Source organism: Berghia stephanieae, chromosome 5, assembly GCF_034508935.2.
Source record: "Berghia stephanieae isolate SIO BIC M18660-M18661 chromosome 5, UCSD_Bste_1.3, whole genome shotgun sequence".
In the NCBI taxonomy this organism is placed as follows: domain Eukaryota; kingdom Metazoa; phylum Mollusca; class Gastropoda; order Nudibranchia; family Aeolidiidae; genus Berghia; species Berghia stephanieae.
This window is the reverse complement of record NC_088364.1, coordinates 52421508-52443771: the sequence shown is the minus strand read 5'-3', so window position 1 is coordinate 52443771 and position 22264 is coordinate 52421508. Positions and strand designations below refer to the sequence as shown.

The 22264-nt window shown below is 34.6% G+C and overlaps 1 protein-coding gene across 2 annotated transcripts; it reads right to left on the bottom strand.

The window, feature by feature from the left end:
- Window positions 1-2399: 2399 nt before the first annotated feature.
- LOC144973169 (RAD50-interacting protein 1-like) lies at window positions 2400-22262 on the bottom strand. Of its 2 annotated transcripts, none has more exons than XM_078915292.1 (14): window positions 22116-22262; window positions 16918-17159; window positions 15706-15879; window positions 14449-14586; window positions 14003-14162; window positions 11084-11197; window positions 8281-8506; window positions 7546-7683; window positions 6984-7183; window positions 6212-6319; window positions 5689-5849; window positions 4550-4733; window positions 4228-4346; window positions 2400-2940 (listed from the first exon to the last, which is right to left on the bottom strand). In XM_078915292.1, exons 1-14 carry the CDS (start codon window positions 22149-22151, stop codon window positions 2721-2723), a joined length of 2220 nt encoding a protein of 739 aa, XP_078771418.1. In that variant the 5' UTR covers window positions 22152-22262; the 3' UTR covers window positions 2400-2720. The 2 variants fall into 2 exon arrangements, with proteins under 2 accessions (XP_078771418.1, XP_078771416.1); XM_078915290.1 differs by having other exon boundaries at window positions 21925-22124.
- Between the last annotated feature and the right edge of the window lie 2 nt (window positions 22263-22264).

Below are 22264 nucleotides of genomic sequence, written 5' to 3'. Positions count from 1 at the left end.
ACGTAGCAGCAACAAAGTGGTGAATGAATGCATGGATGTTTAACAAACATTGACAAACCGCAACGTGTATGTCTTAGGTGCGTCTCGTAAACCTTTTTTTTTTTTTTTGCGAGTTGCTTGCTGATGGTCACTTTGTTGAACGTGCCCTTTTCCGGCTGATTTGTTTTAAACTAAGGAAAAACATTGGTAGGCATACCAATGAGTTCGTTATAACTGTCAGTTCAATCTGTATCTTGTTCGCTGAATATGTTATAATACGTTACAAGAGTGTTTGTTAAACACTCCAGCACGGTTTCCCCGAACTCCTCGGAACATTACAAAAGGTTCGAGGAAACCGTGCCTTGCCGTAACGACCTGATGGGGAGGGGGCAGAGAGGCTCAGCAGTAAAGACTTTGCTACGCAGCCAAAAGATACCTAATCTAGTTATCCATAGCGTTATGTGGCATTCACCAAGGTACTTCTCCTTAGCACAATGTGTGGCGTTGCGCTGCGACTGACACCTAGGTTGTTCCTGTCTTCCTTGGAATAAAACCCTAAGACAAATTTCCGCTTGAGGATGAAGAAAGGGAACCTTATTATTTTTTTCATTGATACGTTGAGGGAGACACCTTTATATATGACATATGTTTGTTTGTTTTGTTTTTAAGAGTTTTACGGCGCTTGCAACACATTAAGGTCATATCAGCGCCAGCAAAAAGGAAGAAAATGGGAAAGTAAAAAGTTCTAGAATTACAATTAAAGCACCCAAGAAAAGGTAAGACAAAGGGGAATTGGTTCAAATAGGGAACAGATGTAGATTCCAAGAGCACACTATCAAAGTACTTAAGTTTGAGATCACCTAAAAGTCTGTTTTGTTTGTTTTTGAGGGTTTTACGGCGCTTGCAACACATTAAGGTCATATCAGCGCCAGTAAAAAGGGAAAAAATGGGATAGTAAAAAGTTCTAGAATTACAATTAAAGCACCCAAGAATAAGGCAGACAAAGGGGAATTGGTTCAAAAGAGAACAGATGTAGATTCCAAGAGCACACTATCAGTGTACTTAAATTGAGATCACCTAAAAGTCTCATCCAGACACAAGCACAGGTCCCAACTAAGAGGAATACACTCAAATGTTTACAAATCATATATCATACATAAATAAAATATAATAGAGTGCATAACAGAGAGATGATTTACAAGGAAAAAAATATCATCTTCCAAATCTAACTATACATTTGACTGTTTCCCTCCCAGCCAAGGTATCCGGCCGGGGCCAGGACAAAACCAAGTAATCTCATTCCAAGACAAAGACAGAAAGCATGTTGGAAAACAGACATAGGGGGATAGAAGACATAGTATGTACCTCCCTGCCCGCTATGGGAGGTCAGGATCCCCACCCAGACCTAAAAGTCTCATCCAGACACAAGCACAGGTCCCCACTAAGAGGAATACACTCAAATGTTTACAAATTATATATAATACGTAAACAAACATAATATAGTGCATAACAGAGAGATGATTTACAAGGAAAAAAGTCTCATCCCCCAAAACTATCTATATATTTGTTTCCCTCTCAGCAAGGGCATCCGGCCAGGGCCAGGACAAAACCAAGTAATCTCATTCCAAGACAAAGACAGAAAGCAAGTTGGAAAACATATAGGGGGATACAAGACACAGTAAGTACCTTCCTGCCCACTATGGGTGGCTAGGAACCCCACCCAGATATATGACATATCACAAGCTGTTTGTGTGTGTGTGTGTGTGTCGGGGGGGGGGGGGGGGACATACGCAACTGTCAATGTCACAGTAAATCACCATTGGTCGACATCACTGGAACATTTTTTAAACACCCAATAATTAATTCTTTTTTTTTTTTACGTTGGCTGGGTGAAATTAATTCGAGAAAAACGTGTATTCGAGGAATCTGTGTTCGAGTAAACTGTGATGGAGTGTAAATAAGATCTGTTATAATTATGTCACTGTCATTGGCTTTCATCTTTAACCAAAACCTGGTGAAAGACTGACCAATCTTAATCTTTAAAATATGTCTTCACCGTGGAGTTTCACGTTTTGTACATGGGTCTATTCTCTTTTATCAAAGAGATATAAAAGAAAAGTATAATCCTCCAGAAAAGATAGGTTTGAAATTTGATCTCAAAATGTGCGATTTACTTTTTACAATGACTGTTTACTCTTTTACTTGACCCTGCAAGGTTTTATCTCATTTGGAAATTACCTGCATAGAAAATAAAATGAAAACTCTTTACTTTCTTTTTTCATTGATGAGAAAATGTTTTTGAGGATTTCAAGCCCCTTAGTCAAGTTTTGTGATATGGACATTGAAAAAATAATTAAATAAGTAAATAAATAAATTAATTAATTAATTAATAAACAAACAAATAGATAAATATATAAATAGACAACCATTCAAGTCAAAAGTTTATTTCAATGTTCGCTCTTTGCCTGGCCTCTCAATCCTTCTGGCTAATTAAAAAATGCAACTTTCCTTTGCTGTTGCAGGCTAAAAGCTGCCTACTTTGCATGGGCCAAATTAAAAGAAAAGAAACTGAGATAATTGATGCTTTGGAATTAAATTACTTTAATCATCTTTCTTAACTATGGCCATTGTTTACTTTATGAAAACTTCATCTGTATCCTTAAGATATGTTTTATGTTAATATTCAAAATTACAGAATTATGGCTGCTCCTCTATTTATTGACCAAAAAGACACAGCTGTTTCATGTAATGGAAAGATTTGTCCGCAAACTCAGCACCTGTTCACACTGTTCAGGAGTTAAAGTAAAAACACCAACATCTCGTAAGGCAGAGAAAATGTCTGTGGGAGTCTGTTTTAGTTGCTGCTGCTCAGTTGTCTCATGGAGATGAGAATACAATACTTCTTTCAGAAGCAAACCTGATCCACTCTTCATTGTCAACAAAATACAGGCCTCATTTGCTCTGGGGAAGCAACAGTTTTAGCATTATTGACTAACAAGAAAAACAAAATGGGAAGAAAATATTTCACATATACTTTACTGTCTGCTTAAAACTCTCGCGTAAAATAAACTCTGAGGCTGGTCCCAATTTTTCTGCTCTACATCATTAGTAATTCAAAAAGTTTAAGATAAACTCTGTGAGCTAGCCGGATAAGATAAAACTCATCAATCTGGATTTGCATGACTGAGACTGGGATAAACAGGGAATCTCTCAAACATCCCCCCCCCCCCCCCCCCCCCTCCAGCCTCCATCTTTTAGTATCCTCATTGCGCAATACATTCATTTGCCACAATCAAGAAACAACACCAGCTGCTTATATTATTATTTGAGTGTGTAGTGTTTGCAAAGATTCACTGAAATACACAAGCATGTCGACACATGACGCACACACTCACACGTGAACATGTGAGTTTGTGCCTTTGTCATAGCACACTAGAGACTATGGGTATGGGGGCCAAAGCCTTTGTCTATCATCCCTACCCTTCCCTCTCCATTGTCTTATGCATACCTCCACTGTGAAGTGGACATCTTTTGGTTGCCAACCTCCCCACTTAACCCTCCCTAGGTTTGTTTCAAGGGCTCGCCAATTGGTAATCAAAACAATTTAGGGATTCATTGTGCAACTAGCTTAGACTAGGGAACAAGTGATGTTAGTGTCTCAACTCTCCTAAATGTTGTTTTCATTCTCACTCTGCCTTCCCAAGCATTTTGGATCATCATATGCCTGTTGCATGGGAACGCTGACGAATAACAAATAATAGTAAGAAAAATAAAAGTCACTCTTAGTTTAGCCAAGCTTAACAGGAAGCTGGGCTGTCTTTCTGGGGATATGACTTTATTAAAGGAGTTAAACAATAACAAATAGATAAACAAATGTTTGTGTCGCTGAAGGGTTGTTCCCCTTGAGTTTTGGATAAGATAAACATCAGTTAATATAAACCCTTTTTCTGGTCCCTTGGAGTTTATCTTAAACTGACTGCAGTACATTATATCCATAAAATTCCAAAAATATCTTGATGTAAACAGTTTAAAAAAAAAAAAAAATCAACAGCACTTTGTTTAAGAAGTGCAACTTAATTCATTAAAAACTTTTGATTTGAGATAATGGTGTTCCGCAATATATGGATAAAATGAGATTATATTCAAATGTTGTTCTACTATCACTGTCTCTAAAAAAATGACGAAATCCACAAATGTCCAAGTAATTCAAAACAGACAATCAACGTGTGAATATAAAAACAAACTCACAATCTAAAGTAAGAATGGGGGTTGTGGGTATAATCCCCAAACAATGGAATAAGGTTTCTCGTGATGTCAAACTGAAGTTGCAGGGCTCCTCCGTCATTAAAATGGTTGGGGAAAATCACCTGCAACAAATTCATGAGTAACAAAAATTAAGAAAATAAACATTCATAAGAATTAGAAACTAATGTATTTTTTTTTTAAATAAAAAAAATTGTAGCAAATTCATAAAAATCCGGTGACTAAGATATGGGCATTAGACATGATTATATTCGTAGGAGAAACAAGATTATGTAATAATTAACACCACAGTCCATACAATACCAACCTCATTCAAAATGAAGGAATCAATATTCTTCGCTAATTTCTGCCATAAATCATCAAACAATGTCTTGGCCAGCTGCCCTTCCATGGTAGAGAGGTGGTCTTTGAGGACCAGGAACATTTCACACGCAGAAGGTGACAGACCAAGCGTTGTGATCAGCTCTTTAGGAGATGGTAAAGCAATCCACCTGGATAACAAAATGATGGTATAAAGATTAAAATTTTGGTTACAAAATAATAAGCATACAGGCAGGTCTTTTAAGAATACCAATGATGAATAATAATAACAAAAATAATAATGATGGGATGAATCTATGAATAATTTATTTTTTTAAATTTTTGTTCTGTGTTATTTATGCCTATCATGTTACAACTGTAGTTGCAGCAAAATAGACCACATTAACTCATATTTTGTATAAGCTATTTACACTAAATGTGTGCTTTTAAATGTTAAAAATATATTACAGTGGTAAAGATTCATTAGTAGTTATTTACATCATCAAATCTTAAAGGAATCCATTTAGCTAAAATCATTGTTTTAATTACATCACAAAGCAAAAAGGAAAAATGTTCTGGCATCATAACGTAATTGCTCATTTGTGTCATTGAACTGCTGTGTTATTTCTATAAATTCTTGATCATTATTGGACGTTCCCGGTGTGAATTGCACCAACAATTATATTGGTAAGGTGCTGAAAGAGGCTAAAACAGTAAAAACCATGTCTACCTTTAGAACCCTAAACCATAATACAACTATCATTCCTTATTATAAAATTTAGAATGCACACAAAAAAAAAGGGAGGGGGGGAGAAGGAGGATTTATCTCAATGAAAAAGACGTCGATGGCACGCGACATTATACATAAGTAGAACAGTGTAACATTCAAATATTGATAGTCTTTATGACAGCAATACAGTAAAAGAAATTTTTAAAAAGATAGTGTAGCCCAAATTACTTGAAAGGGCAATACTTCAGCTAAAATTAATGTCATAATGATATCAATATCAAAGGCAAAGGGAATCTATAAATTGTAGGTAATTCTATTCAGAGCACTTTTATGATAAAATTAATAATAGCAAAATGAGATTGCCATGGCTTGTTTCAGTTTTCATTTATTTTATCCCAAATAAAATAAAACCCCACCTATCTTTACGATACGGTTGACTTCTGGCTTGAATATCCATAAAGACATATTGACAAGTCACTTTAATCATGTCTTTCTCCATGCTGTCAAAAAGAGATGTAATCTCCTCAAACACTGTATGGTCTAGATTAAAATCTGACATCTCACTGACGAGATTATCCTAGGCATGAAAACAAATAATGACAGTTTATTAATTTATGTTCAATCTTCACTATTGGTAACATCATATACCCTCCTGAGTTAAAGAAACTTTTGAGATTTCAATTTTGAAAAAAGGGAAAAAAAAACCTACTTCACCAGTCAATTATGATATATTATAATAAAAATTTATTTTACATAAATAAATTCAACCTTGTTTATCTTTTCCAAGGACATGGAAGAAAATAATTTTATGTTTGGAAACTTAATGTACTACAAAAACAAACAAAAACAAATCCCCACCCCCACCCCTTGCTAATTCCTCAAATTAGCACGATTAACTAAGGCATTTATCAAAAAAAAAAAAAACAATCAAATGCTTACAATTTTATCAGCTGATCTGTCCCCATCATAGCTGTCTTGCTTTGTCAATTCATTCAGGGATGTTTTGTTAGCGCGGTTGTTCTTGTAACACAACAACTGAAGGAAAAACTGTAAAGGACATAAGTAAGAATAAAAGTCCACAAATAATCATATATACCAATATTCAATATTGTATAAACTATTGTATAAGTAATAATAATAATAATAATAATAATAATAATAATCATCATCATCATCATCATCATTTATAGTGCACCTATTCCTTATATAAACAGCTCTAAGTGCCGTTTCAATACAATATCAAAGCAAATTACATGCATTAAAAAAAGAATAATAATAAAGATAAAAAGAAAAACCTAAAACGTTCATACTGAGAAAAATTAACAAATTGTATTACAGAAACCAGTTTTAGTTTATCAAATATTTTCTACTAAAATCAGTCTTAATATTTGTTAAAAATATAGCTTCTGTATTGCATTTTATTCCAGGAATTGAAAGAGAGTTCCAAACAGAAATCTTTTAGACATTATAATCAAAAACAAGGATATGGGCATTTTTAGCAAACCCAAGACTTACTTATTCCCATTTCTTCTCATGGAAAATAAGGTGTGAAAAGGTGCCATAGAGTGGGGGGGGGGGGGGGAGAAATTAAATAGTAACAAACCCCGAGAAAATCTAGTAAACACCTCCAGTGATGTCTGATGTGATGCGATAGGCTATTGGAGGTAATGATATAATGCACAAACTCAAAGTTCCTTTTGTTTTAACTTACCGTTAGTTCACTCCAATCTCTAAGTACTTGCTGCACATAGTGAACAGCATTGAGGACAGCACAAAATTTACAGCCAGTAGGTTCATTGGAGGAATCTTTCATCAGTTGCACAAGTCGCATACGGAAATCCTCCAAAAGCTCCAGCTGAAAGCCCAAAAATTGCAGTTTAGCATCTGAGACTGGAAGTTTCCTGTAACGGTCTGTGTTAAATGAGAAAATTTACATTATTATTTTGTCTTACCACAGCACAATCAATAGTTAATTGACACAAGAATTAGATATGGATTTTCAATCAAAAATAATTAAAGCTATTATCTTTAATTAATTCTTTCAATAGATCTATAAAAATTGTGCTTAAAAGGAAAAAAAATCTATAAGAAGGCACGAGCCAAAAACCATATAAATTCACAAGGAAATACGTTATATTAATATGAGAACTGAAGTGCAACACAATCAGATATAATGATGGAATTTGGATTTTAAGTACCATATCTCAATATGTTCCAATATCAACATAAGTGTAATTAACATATCCTTGAAATAACAAATTCCATTAGCTTACCCGTAATGGTATGTAAGAGTGTCATGAAGCTTTCAGCACACTCAGGCACCCTGACTTCATCAAGGTCTGATATATCTTTGTATTGGGACTCCCAAGCAGTCTGTGACAGGAACATTTGCTCAATTTTTTGCATAGCGACTGAAAAAGATAATAAACAATGTAAAGAGCAAGACATAACCAAGTTGAAAAATCAGCAAGACATAACCAAGTTGAAAAATCAATAAGGCCCTTACAATTTTGAATCTTCTAATTAGGCACTTAACACAAACTTCCAATGATCAATATATCACAGTAACTCATAATTCCCATCCACTACTCTGAAAGTATTTTTTACAAACAAAAAATTACAATCTATCGATTGAAGATGGGTTTTTTTTTTAAAGTTTAAAAATATAATTAGTTAGGATCCTTGAGAAATCTGAAGAAAATTGGTCACTTTGATTAGAAAAAAAAAAAAAATTAAGAAAAAAAAATCAAGCTGCACCTTACCAAAGCCCAAATCTTAAAGAAATCTACTGCTTTTCGTCTCTTGGACCATCTTAAGCCTTTTGATCTTTCCTTCAAACCTTGGAAATGCTTTATCTTCAGAGCTCTTTATTGCATTTGAGAAATTTTTATAACTTTTAAAACAAATTGTGATAAAAACATTTATGAAAGTGATCATAGCTAAACTAGGTGGCTGAAGAAACCTCATCTTATAGATTTCAGAATCCAAAATATAAATTTTTTCCTTACATTTCTTTTCTACTTGGAGCCATTTGGATAGAGCATCCTGTAAGCATAAAACATCTAGACATCCGGGCAAAATGTATGGATATGAGTAAGTGTTTCTGATCTCTGATTCAAATAACAATATTTCATCAATGAGGTGGGAGAAATTGTTTTCATTGTACAGAATTTCTGGCAAATCATGGTCCACCTTTTCCATCACAGTCATAACAAGGCCTCTTGTGAATTCCGTCTGTAAGGAAAGGAGTAGAGGGAAGGAATGAAATTTAAAAATTGTGTTCTCATGAAAGGGTAATCAAACAAATTTGCTTGATTTTTATTCATGTTGTTAGCTTTTTTTCCCCTCAATAATCGTAACCTGACTGAATTTCAAATATGAATAAATGAATAACCAGGACAGGTTATAGGGTTATTAAGAAATCAGAGAGAGAATAGTCAGGTCAAAAACCAATTTAATTTCTTTCACTATCTGAAAAAGTGAGGTATCTTTTAAGAAACAACACGCCTTCGACGTCCAGCCTAGTTCCCCTGTATGTTATTCACCACATCATCAAAAGGTACAAAGTTTGAGTACAACCATGTGGTGTGGTCTTGAGCAAGTCACTTTACCCTAACCAGTGATGATAATAGCAATTTGTAAAAAAGGAGGAAAATTTCTCGGTCTATCGATCAAAGTGTAAAAATAACAGGAACATAATTTTGTATTATAATATATTTTACCACTACTAGTGTAAATCCATTCTTATCATTAGACATAAATTTACTTTTTGTAAACATTTAATGAATTGTCCTTTACACAAAACATTCTAAAGGCCTATGATATTATTCAAATAAAAGGCCAGAAAGTGTTGTTTTGTTTTGATGTTTACTTTATAAAGCAGGCAACAATATCTTTGTTACTGAAACCTAGTGGTTATGTAGCAAATAAATACAACCCAAGAATCTCTCAAATTTCAAACAAAAAGTCCAAAGGTAAAAAATAAAAATAAGAGTAAACTAAGCCAATCACCGTTGCTTTATTGTAATATATTATCTCTGTATAACCAGATGATTTAATGGATGTTTGCGAAAGAAATAGAGAAATAGAGAGAGAGAGAGAGAGAGGAAGAGAGAGAGGAGAGAGAGAGAGAGAGAGAGAGAGAGAGAGAGAGAGAAGAGAGAGAGAGAGAGGAGAGAGAGAGAGAGAGAGAGAGAGAGAGAGAGAGAGAAAGAGAGAGAGAGAGGAGAGGAGAGAGAGGGAGAGGAGAGGGGGGGAGGGAGAGAGAGAGAGAGGGGGGGGAGGGGAGAGAGGAGAGAAAGAAGAGAGAGAGAGAGAGAGAGGGGGAGGGGAGAGAGAGAGAGAGAGAGAGAGAGAGAGTGAGAGTGAGAGAGAGAGAGAAGCGAGAGAGAGAGGAGAGAGAGAGAGAGAGAGAGAGAGAGAGAGAGAGAGAGAGAGAGAGAGAAATTAAAAAGGCAATAGGCACCTATAACAGAGAAAAAAACATCTAGACCCATTTGTCACTCCCCCCTTCCCCTTCAACCATCAATTAATCAAAGAAAACCACTGGTCTTCTGTGTCAATTGTGACAGCTGGCACCATTGTGTCTGGCCCGACGTCACAAACAAGGGGCCGTCACCAAATTTCACGAGACTGAGCACAGGTGTCAAAATATGACATAAGACATAACGGGCATTTTTTGATTTTGAGGAAAAATGTTTGACACGGCAAATTCAGCGGAAAATTTCTGAGAAATTCCCAAAAATCCCGGAATTCCGCGGATCCGCTGAAGAGTATCATCTCTGCCTAACTCACAGGGGCTCTAGAAAGGTTCTAATCAGCCACTCCTTGGGATTAATCAATCAAATCAAAAAGAAGAAAAAAGCTACTGAATTTTAAAAAAGAAAGCCTGACATTTGTACTATATCACACTAACACCACTGCCAGTTTCCTTGGTGTGCAATCCAAAAAATTTTAATCTATTAAACTTTATTTGTTCATGAATCCCCAAAAATACAATGATGATGTTAAATAAATTTAAAAATGAATCCTTAATCTTTTCCAATCTCTAAATTGTAAATCTTTTACACTCATAATTAGTTGTTTTGTTTCTTTTTAATTTTTTTCTTATGTGTAAGAACATTCATCAAGGAGCTGGGCTTGTCCCCAGGTCACTTTCCAAAGTTTTGAGAAAATAAGAAACATTTTCTCAGTAAAAACTAAAATAACATTGTCATAAATTAATTAAGAATTAATTCTAGTGATGAAGAGTGTGTGTGTGTGTGTGTGTATGTAAATGCAAATTGAAATAATAATAGTAAAAAAACGGTACTGCTTATTTGGATATATATGGTTGTCACTCCATACAATATAATGGGACTTCTTAAAAAAAAACACACAAAAAAAACAACAAAAAACTAGAGCATTTATAAAGGGCAATATCCACTAAATGTGTTCAAAGTGCTGTACAAAGGGTCCCTGACCAACAGCAATATGTAACATGTAGAACGAGACATGACACCTGTTAGGCGATATTACAAGTTTTGTGACAGAGACAACGCTGTTGACAGCCAGGTACTCATTTTACAATTGGGTATGGTGAGAGAATGTGAGTAAAGAGTCTTTTCCAAGGACTCAACTATGCACCGTGCAAGGCTCGTACCCAGGACCTTCCGATCCGAAAGCGAGTGTCATACCGCAAGACCACATAGCCGCACTTCTAGAGCGTGGTTGCTTAACTTTCGTCTCCATGGGAGCTATCTAATTTCTACTGCGGGCTGATTTATTTCTTTTTTTTGATTTAACAAAATTTCAACCATGTGTTAATCATACCCTGGCACATATATTACTCAGTTTTGATTCATCTAGTAGAGGCTGGATGTATCTGTTGAGAAACCCTCTATGATCTCGGATCCAACTCAATATCTGTGTCAGGTACCATTCTGGCTGCAAAATTAAGAAATCCAGTGATCAGTGAAAAGAGATTAAAAGAAATACAAAAAGGAAGATGCAAACAAAACAAGAAGAGAGAAATCAGGAACAGCCATATTTAAAGAAACTACTCATATGGACATAAAATAAACCTTTTGTCTAAGCTGAAAAATGATGATATCAGCACACATCATAAATTACAAACATCTTTTAAATGGCAAAAAAATCTTCAATAGCTTGGAATTCAACTATAAACGTATTCAAAGCATAATGGAAACATGAAAAACACAAAATCGATTTATTTAAAAATCATCTATTGCTATAAAATGGCACAAAGAAAAATCATCTGACAATACCTTGAGTTCATCCCCGACTAGAGCTCAAAAGGAATTAGCTATGAACCTTTTATTTTACCAATACTAGCATTGTTATGATTAAACATATCAGAACAAAACAAGCCTTCTTATCCCTCAAATCAATTTATCAAACCATGATATTACCCTTATAAACGGATTGATGCAATTAGAAAAATGCAGCTCAGCGGAGCATATTCTAACAGTAACAGTATTTTTTCAAACTTTCACATGTTATACTGTGTAGATTAATGATAATTACTCAGCAATAATATTATCCTAATGCAGTAACCTTGCTTGTGTGTGCGTGTGTGTGTGTGTTGTGCCTCTGTGTGGGTGTAGGTGTATATATGTGTGTGTGTGTGTGTGTGTGTGAGAGAGAGAGAGAGAGAGAGAGAGAGAGAGAGAGAGAGAGAGAGACTGACAGAGAGTGTGTATTAGAGAGAGTGAAGAGGTAGTTTCAACAAAATACAACATAATGTATTTTAAGAGAGAGAGAGAGAGAGAGAGAGAGAGAGAGAGAGAGAGAGAGAGAGAGAGAGAGAGAGAGAGAGAGAGAGAGAGAGAGAGAGAGACTGACAGAGTGTGTGTAGTATTAGAGAGAGTGAAGAGGTAGTTTCCACAAAATACAACATAATGTATTTTAATCCACCATCTCCGAGCATGGCTTCACCTTAAATACTTTAAGACAGATATAATCATGATGAAAATGAATGTGATTCTTCTCTTTCTATCTTAAAACAAGAGAAACACTTTTGAAAATTGCCAGAGGTTGGATTACTTGGGTCCATTCAATTAATTGGTATAAAACAGAGCATCAAAGACTGTAACTCGATGTGTGCTGAATGATTTTTTACTTTTAGCCAAATAAATTTTAGAAAGATTTGCTAACATTTTTTTGGTAACAAAATCAGATATTCTGTAAAAGTAAAAATGAATACTTTTGATAAAGTTTCATTGAGCCATCTTACCAGTGGAATTTAAAAATGAAACATTGACAGCACAATATCCATCTATAAACTTGAGCTTTGAGCCTTTAACTTGAGCTTTTATATAGCTCAATATCCAATAAACATGCTCAAAGTGCTTTACAAGGGTCCCTAGCCAACAGCAAAACATAACATGTAGAAAGAGACATGACGCCTGTTAGGCAATATTAAAATGTTATTCTTACATAGACAATGCTGTTAATGGCCGGGTACTCATTTTACACCTGAGTACGGTGAGAGAATGTGAGTAAAGAGTCTTTTCCAAGGACTCAACTATGCACCAAGTGAGGCTTGAATCCAGGACCTTCCGATCCGAATGCGAGTGTCATACCACAATACCACATAGCCCCACTCCATCAAAATGGTATTATGTTCGAATGGTTTAGATGGGGAAAATTGAATTTATAGCCAGAAATATAAGACATGTGTTAACATGAACATTATTTAGGAAAACGAATACAAATTCTTGAGGAGCGAAAAATCAAACTATTGTATCTCTGATCATTTCAACTCTAAAAATCACTTTATGTTATCGGGTCCACACTGACATAACACCACATTGAGGCAATGGATCACACATTCTCAATCCTTTGTTCTAAAAGAACAATATGTATGTTTGTCATCTTGCACACTACATGTATTGTGTTTATCAAGGAGACGTTTTTCCATAACGAAAATGGTATTTTGAGTTAATTCCGAATATTTTTCCCCCAAAACTATGCCCCAAATATTATTTTGACTTTCAGTAACAGCATAAACCGTTTACAACTATTTATATATTTTTGTATAGTCCGTTAGTTTAAGGTGAGGAGATCATCTAAGTCATTCATGCAGCATTTCTCTCATGCCAATGCTTTGACTGTCCCCCTATCTATCAAGCTGAAATCTTCATTCAATGTTTGTTTTTGTATACAAGCTGTTAATCAAATCGAAACATATTACAATGAACAAATGGGAGAAGGCGATTAAATTTCTTTTTTTTTTTAAATAATGATCAGTAGATTATACAGCAAAGGTGATATAAAGAAAATGAAATCCTAAGCGATTTTAAGAAAAGTTAATCATCTGCAAGTCATCTCTTGTACTTTTCTAAATTGTCAGACTCTCTAGAGAAAACGTAGGAAGCTATAAACTAGTCATTGTGAATGACACTTGATAATGTGTGTAGTATTTTGTATGCTGTTATGATATTTAATGTTTTCAGGCCTCTTACAAACAAATAATATCTTTTTAATTCAAGTTTAGACTTTGTATAATTATCAAAATTTAATTGTTTTCACAAGTTCATTTAATTTTTGCCGGATAAAGTCATGTATAAAGTGCCTAAATGTCATCAAAGTTCGTTCTTATTTTACTAAAAACATGTTTTGTTGTAAATTGTTATGCCTACAGCCGATTGATATATTTCCCTCCATTGGGAACAAAATTAGAAAACAGTTTGCCAATACTCTTTATAGATTTAAGTTTGAACTCATTACCTTTTCCAAATTATTTGTCTGCTTGTTTCCGTAGAAATGAAATCGAAATCTTTTCTTTAAAGGTTTCAACATCAGTTCAAGAGGAAGTAAAATTGGTTTGACTTCTCCAACTTTAAAATGTAAAGAATGTATTCCTGAATTTTCCATGACAATTGCATCACTGATACAAGTTAAGATCAATGTTGGATTTTGAGTGGAATATCAACGTTTTTGCCAAATATTTATCTAAAAACACATTTTAATGTAACATACAACGTTTTAAGAATTTTATGTCATTTTGAAAAACTAAAATAATTTCTTTCACTACTTTCTTTCTTTTTGTCTTTTAATTCATCAATTGGATATGAAAACAGTAATTTCCTCCATTGATGCACATCTTTCTTGCATAGTTACACCCATACAATAATAGATTCAACAGAGAACTCTTTTTAAATTAAAAAGGATACGGTAATTGGAGATGTAACAATTTTTGAAAAAGTTTACTCATTCGTGATCTCAGCTCTTCTCCATTTGAAACAGAAGGAGTTTTTATATTAGTAACAACCATTGGCCATCTCATTGCCTTGAGCACCTCTTCAAACTCACTGGAAAAAAAAATACAAATAAATAAAAAGATTAAAAAAGACCAAACAAAAAAAACAAACTATAGAACCCAACCATTTGTGTTATACTTAGAAGAAAATGTAAGATTTAAATCAAATATACGCATGTTAACAATGCCAACCTTCATATGCACGAACAGATTGCGATCATAAAAATGAGAATTTTAAAATTCTTATTGTATTTGTAATAATGGGGACTGCTGTGATTTTTTAAGACTACACAAATCACGAATTCAAGGGCAAATTATCTAGCACTACAGTGTCTACCCGAAATTTCGAAATTATATATTTTTTGTCCAAAACCTGTTATATCAACATATCAAAAATAAAATCTTGAAAAATAACGACAGGTGATTTTCAGTAATGTTTTTGTTGCTGTTGGGATCTATATCAGCATTGTTAGGAATGAGAAAATCACACTTAACCATTGAGTTTCATATCGTCAACCAGTCCAGCTAAGCAATTTTTATTTTTCTGAGACAAAACTGCAAGGCTGTTAATTGATGACTGTTTTGGGTTTTTTTAAGGTCAGGTGTGATCAATAGGTGGTCATTGATCATGAAAAACATACCACAGTGGGTGGGGTTATTATACAAGTCTGTAGGCATATGAACAACATGATTATGTATCTTCATTTATTATTATATTATAAAGTACATTGTTGCCTATTTTTAGCTCTTAAAGTGACCAATGGTTTGTGGTTTTACTCAAAAGAATCAATCACAGAAACCAAGCAAACCAGAATGGAAATCGCATTAGCTATTGGATAGCTATGATTTCTCAAGATCAAATTAGTCCTTCAAGCCACATGTCAATGAGAGATTATTCGAATCTGATATGGATTGTAACAGTTGCTTACTACCTTGAGATAAGATGTTATTGTTGATAAGTGTGACAAACTAAAATGTTGACATTCCACTATAGTTTTGTTTTTTTTTAATAGAAGCAGATACTGCTGTCTGTTTTCATTTCCATGAGCTCAATGAACCAAATCCATCCCTCTATTGAAAACTATTTTGACACGGTTGATATGCCACACACCAGTAAAAGGTGTGAACTTACGTGACACCAGCTTACCATACTTATAGAATTATCACTTACACCGCAATCCTTTCTTGTAAAATCTGGTTCCAAAACAATAATGTCTCTTTGACAAAGTTGAGCAGGTTTTTACAGGATGACTTTTCCAATAGCTTAAAAATTTCAGTAATCTCTAAGTAGTTTTCCACTGCTGGGCTGAGAGATTCCGTCATCAAGGATGCTTGGATTTGAGAACTTGAATAAACAAAGATATATTAAAGTTCAATAAAATAATCTTGCACATATTTAAAGCAATTAAAAAAATATGAAGTTTTGCAAAATGAAAAAAAGGGTAATGAAAGCATTTTATTGTTGTTAGCAAATATATTAAAATGAGGTTAATATGTATATTAGTGGCAGAGTGGTTAAGGCATTGAACTGTGATCCAGAAGGTCCCTGGTTTGAGCCCCGCTTCAGGCACTTTCGTTTTTTTTCCTTGGGCAAGATTATTAACCCCCAATTTGCTCACTTGGACAACATGAATGATTCCTGTTGACATCAGACATTCTGTTTGATGAATTATCTATATTCCTTTATGGAATGCCTAGGCAACAGGATCTTATGGTGCTGTTGCGAAAGGGTGTAATTTTATAATTTTTAATATGTATATTTACAAATTCCATCTAAACTATGCTATACAACAACAAAAGGGATAATTATATAATAATAGTCACTAGGACATTGTCCCTGATTGACAAGTGTCAAATTTTATCAGTTTATATGCATCATCCACAGGCCTCTCCTTCTCTTACTCATTGCCAACCACTCAATGAACAAAATTGATTTTTAAAAAAGGAGTAAAACAGATAATCAAACCTGAGAATAACTGAAAATGATAATTAAACCCTTTATCTATCATTGGCAAAAAGGAAAGCAGGAATAGAGGCAGAATGAGGTCTAAAGACCATCGACACAGAGTGATGAATATGATATTGTTTTGGAGTAGACAAAAATGCGTAAGCAGTCTGTCAAAACCTTTTTTTTTTTTTCAAGTTAAAAATAGCTATTCACTTAGAATCAGTATAGGTCAGCCCTGAAAATATGAACAATTATTCACTACACAGAAAAATGTTTAGTGATGGAGAGATGTACAGTTTTGATAGTCTTTACTTTTCATTATCTTAAATGAGTTAAAATAATAAATTTTCAGCCAATCAAAACATTGTTTAAGCAGAGAGTATTTTGCAATATATAGGATGTGAGAAAAAGAAACTGAAAAAAAAATATGATTACCTTAAATCTTCAACTTTGGCAGTTATGCTCAAATACTGCAGGTGCTTTTCGACTTCTGATGACTTGTTAACAAGAGCACTGAGCTCTCCAATCATTGGTCTAAGTGCATGAGTGTGATCAGATATGTCATGCCTTACAGATTCCAGCTCTTCATTAAGCTTTGTAATGTCACCTGAGACACCTTCTGCATTCTGAATGGCTTTATCAATTTCAGATGGAATCTCTGTGCCTGCCAGAGAAAGCTGATGTCAAATTGAAATAGTTTATTATTGTTATTTAATGGCAAACAACAAATTGGCGAATGATTGTATTGTAAATGGAAAAAAAAATGCAATAAAAAGTGAATCTAAATGAGTCAATAGGGTTCTGATGTTTAACTCCCAATCACAGACAGACAGACAGAGCTAGTATGAATCCCGATAGAGTCTGGGAGGAAGAGGGGGTGGGTCAGAAAACAAAAACGAGAAAATAGATTTTATAGAGCACAATACTCCCCTCCCCCTCCAAACCCCACTCCCATCCAATTCTTAACCAATCAAAATCTTTATGAAATATTTCGGAAGGGGGAATGATCTCCTGAATCCCTTCTTTTTAGTCTCCACTCCTTCGTTTGGTTTTCCTTCAATAACAATATAGTTTTGCATCCCTTGGCGTACCATGTGAAAAAAAAACAAATCACAAAAAAATCAAATGCATTACTTGGCAGGGAGTTCTTCTTTCCAAAATAATCAAAATATCAACATATTCTACTGACAATAATAAGTAGTAAAGAAAAAGTCATTCTATTAGCCTACATGGTGACTAAAGTGATTATTCACAAACCGATCTGAAACTAAGAGATTGTCTTTGGAACTTCGATTTTTAGAATAATATTTTAATAAAATGTCAAGAATACAAAAACTTTTGTGATGATAATAATCTTAAAAAATTGACCCAAACAACAAATGTGCTGTCATTAAGGTGGATAACATTTTTTTTTCATATTCTTCTTTCCTCCACCCCCTGATTATATTGTTTCTGGGCAAGATATGTTATATTATATTTATATACATTTTTTTTTCTATCTGAGCATTTGATTGCCCTCTGAATTTTAGTTTTTTTTTTTGTTTTTTTTTTATTTATTTATTCTTTTAGTATGCATTTTTTGAGATCAGAGGGTATGAAAATTACAATTTGCAATATTGTAGAAAGGATCCAAAAGAGAGAAAAAAAAGAACGATTCAAAAGAAACAAAAAGGAGGCAAGGGGGGGGGGGGGGTATTTATCCTTTGCAGTGCTCTGTAGAAATAGAAAGAAAAAAAAAGTGGTGGAGCCAGGATTTGAACACACAGCGTCGATCTCGACATGCCTTCTAAGACAGACAGCTTTACCCATTCGGCCAAGACATCAAAATGAATGTTGACGCATATTGTGTATATATAGTAACCTACTATCCATTGACCGATTTATTGTTGGGTAATTTTATCCTTTTATCGGTATTTTATTAATTTTACTTATTTGTATGTGCTTTTATTGCATCCATAGACAGCACAAATCCTTGGCATTTTGACAGTTTTGTGTTGACTCGGCCACAGTCAGTTGAAGTTCCCAATGTAAACAATGCTATCAGAAGTTACAGTGGTCTCATTTCAAGGGAAGCAACCGTGGATGAAATATGCGTGACATCATCTACATCCACTCTATAGAATATTGGTAATACCCCCCCCCCCCCCTCCACACCTTTGATTGTTGACCAATCTTTTTAAAAAAATAAAAGATATACAAAAAACTACCTATCATACGATCAGAGAAGAAAATAAATAAGGGAGCAATTCTTTAAAATTCTTGCTCCGCCTCGTTTTCCATTTGGCATAGAAAAATTGAAAAGAAAAAAACAAGGCTGTCGTTATTCTCAGATATGTCTGCCAATAAAGAAAACTGATTATTGGTAGACATCTGTCTGGCAATAATAAAAACCTGGACTTTTGATTATTAGCAGACCCTGTCCCGCAATAACCAAAAGCCTGACCTTTTCGTTATAGGCAGACACATTTATCAAGTTGGCAGAAAGATTTTATGCAATATGCCAAACTAGGCATGAAAAATAACAAATATTCTGAAAAAATGCCAGTGGTTATTTGTTTCTCAAATCAGTTAATATCAATATCAAGTGATATTTAACACGAGATAAAAGTAAATAGTGCTCAAATGCCAAATCCAACTTTTTTTAAAAAGCAAATGGATCAATAAAATGTAAGTTTTTGACACTTAGAACTGAAACTTCAAACTGGCAATTCACCTTCTTTTTTCAACAAGCAAGAAGCTACCTGGACTAGGATCTTTAGATTACGAGGAAAGACTGAGGAAACTTAATTTACCAACCTTGAAATACAGAAGATATAAGGGCGACATGATAGAACAAGATGACAAGTGGTAAATATGACCAAGACATGACAGAATTTATCAAATGGAGAAAAGATTTCAGAATAAGAAAAGACACCAGAGGTAACAAAAAGAAACTGCTCACACAAAGACCAAGATTGGATGTGAGAAAACACAGTTTTACTGTGACTGTGAGAATAACGAAAATATGAAACAGTTTACCAGATTCAGTTGTGAATGCAAAAACCCTAAATAGCTTCAAGAATATGCTAGACAAATTTTGGTCTGACCAAAATGTTTTGTACAATTATAAATGCTCTTTAGATTGTAAGACCGGAAAAAACTTAAATCAAATAGACGATGAAGAAATAGAGTCTGGCAAAGAGGACCTATAAGGACCTGTGCTGGAAAGAATCCAAAAGTAAGTAAGAAAGAAACTTGTTAATCATCAAATCGGTTCATAGTTCATCAACCATTAAAATTGTCACTACCTACCTATTGATCTTCTTTTGTTTCTATAATTTGTTCATTCTGACCAAAATTTTGGGGATATTGATGACGACTGGGAATGTGTTTATTTCGTTGACTAATCTCTAGACCTAGGTGGTGTTGGCCCCAAAACTGATCAAACCTGTTTTTTTTTCCGGTCTTCTTCATACAAAACAATAAAATTTATTATAACAATTTCACAAAAGTAGATCCAACAACACAGTCAAATCAAAGATGAAAATAACTATCAAAACAAGGAAGCAAAGAGATGGTGGAAAATTATCTAGCTCATTCATATATATATGAATTTTAAGATACACCGACATCAATGTGGATAGACAGCTCAGTGGGTTAGACCACCTTTCATTATGTTCGAATCTTTTTTTTTTTTTTTTTGTTTGGCCTTGTTCCGTTTCTGAGCATGATTTTCTTAAAATTGTTTTTATTTTTTTGAAATACTTATTGTTTGTTTTTTCCCTTCTCTATTTGATCGCTCTCTAAATATTTTTGTGTGTTTGCTTTTTAATTATATATTCTTTTTAGAATATATTTTGAGATCAGAGCGGGGACGAATGTGACAATTTTCTAGAAAGGATCAAAAAGAGAGAGAAAAATATTTTTAAAAGATGGGAGATTTATAATTTGCAACACTCTGTGTCTGTAGAAAGAAGACGGGAAAAAAAAGTGGTGGACCCAGGATTCGAACGCACAGCGTCAATTCCGATAAGCCTTCTCAGACTTAACCGTTCGGACATGACACCCACATGAATGCTAACACATATTGTGTTTATATACAGTAGAACATGAAAGTAACATACTCGGAAATAGCGAGAACTCGGAAATAGCGAGAACTCGGAAATAGCGAGTAAAATCTAAATCCCCGTTTTTTTCTCTTATTTGGGTCAATAAAATTAGCATGCAAGTAGCGAGTATGATAAAGAGGTCAACTCGGAAATAACGAGCATTTCCTGCCCCAGCCTAGGACTTCGAACGAAGTAAAGCAAAACAACAGACAAGGGCGATTTAAATCTTTTTAGCCTAGCTTCTTTTCTTTTCTTATTTTTCGTTACGAGTAATATTACATAGTTGCCTAGTCAAGAGTACATAGTAGGCGAAACAAATTTGGGTGGGGGTTGGGTGTGTGTGTTTGTGCGCGAGGTAAGCACTGGCAGCCAACATGTCAACATGCCTCACTTCGCAGCATCGGTCAGCGAGTCGCATTCGTTAACGAACGACACGATCAGCGAGAGAGGGGAGCGTGGAACCATCATTTCAGTGGGTCAGTGATTGAGTGATGCGCTTGCTTACCTCATCAAACATGCCTAGTGCATACAAACACTCGCACACACACATACACGAAATCTTGATGGAAATGGAAGGGGTGGATCAACTTCAACCTGTGGCCATCATTACGTAGTTAACGAAGGCCGTTCAACCCCGCCCTCACCCCACTTTATCCACACACAGTCATTTGCACGCACGCGCGGCACACACGCACAAACAAACACACACACACACACTGTCTTTCCATATTTTTGTATGGCCGAGTGACCTTTCCTGGCAACTCGGGAATAGCGAGTAATCAGGAGTGGACCCATCGAACTCGCTATTTCCGAGTTCTACTGTAGTAACCTTCTATCCATCGACTGATTTATTGTTAGTTAATTTTATGTGTTTTCAAAATATTTTATTAACTTTACTAATTTCTATGTGAATTTCGAAACTTTCCATATTCTGGAATGTGGATAAATGTTTAAAAGAACGGAGTTTTAAAAAAGTGTCTTTAGTATAACTTACAACCGTCCATCGTTAGGCCTATTGGCAGAAAGCGTCCATGTTCTTATTCTCAGCATGTCTGAGAATAATCACAGCGAAAAAAAACAAACACTGGATTTTGAATTGTTCATCTAATTTATTTGTGTTTAAAAATCGTGTTTGGTACTGGTACATAAATTTCAAATTGATTTTTTTTTGAGATCATTTGGGTTTTTTCCCATAAATTGCTTAAATCTTGAGGAAAATTAATCTGGCCAAAGGTCTTTGAATAAGAAAACCTTTTATTTAACAGACCGGTTTGAGTTTGTGATTTGTGATTCATCGTCATCAGTATCCAATAACAATAAATATCCAGGGTGGCGGAAAGTTTCTGTAGCCCACCTGTTCCTGCAAGTGTGATGCTTTTAAATAATAATCTTCTTTCAACTTAATCACTGCAGACAAAGTGGATTTATCGGCAGAAAAATGTCGGTTTAGAAAATCAACAACATCTTGTGAGATGTTTTGATTCGTGGAAGTCGCCATCTTGACGAAATGTAAATAAAACGACGTATCGTACTTATTTTACTTACGATTATATTGACGGTATCACACAGTGACGCCGTCATGTTCGAGAAGAAAAAAATGACGACCTACAACTTTCCAGTACCAGAATTAGAAACTAATGATTTAATGCTTAAATTGATTATAGAACATGAGGCCTTATCAAGAATCCTCGATT

What these genes read in the sequence shown, in the direction of transcription:
- LOC144973169 (XM_078915290.1), bottom strand. Translation starts at nt 22,068, where the DNA reads ATGGCGACTTCCACGAATCAAAACATCTCACAAGATGTTGTTGATTTT. An exon ending in TTGTTACATCTCCAATTACC is followed by an intron (nt 14,163 to 14,448) that starts GTATCCTTTTTA and finishes AACTTGTATCAG; the next exon opens with TGATGCAATTGTCATGGAAA. An exon ending in ACTCTTACATACCATTACGG is followed by an intron (nt 7,184 to 7,545) that starts GTAAGCTAATGG and finishes CATTTAACACAG; the next exon opens with ACCGTTACAGGAAACTTCCA.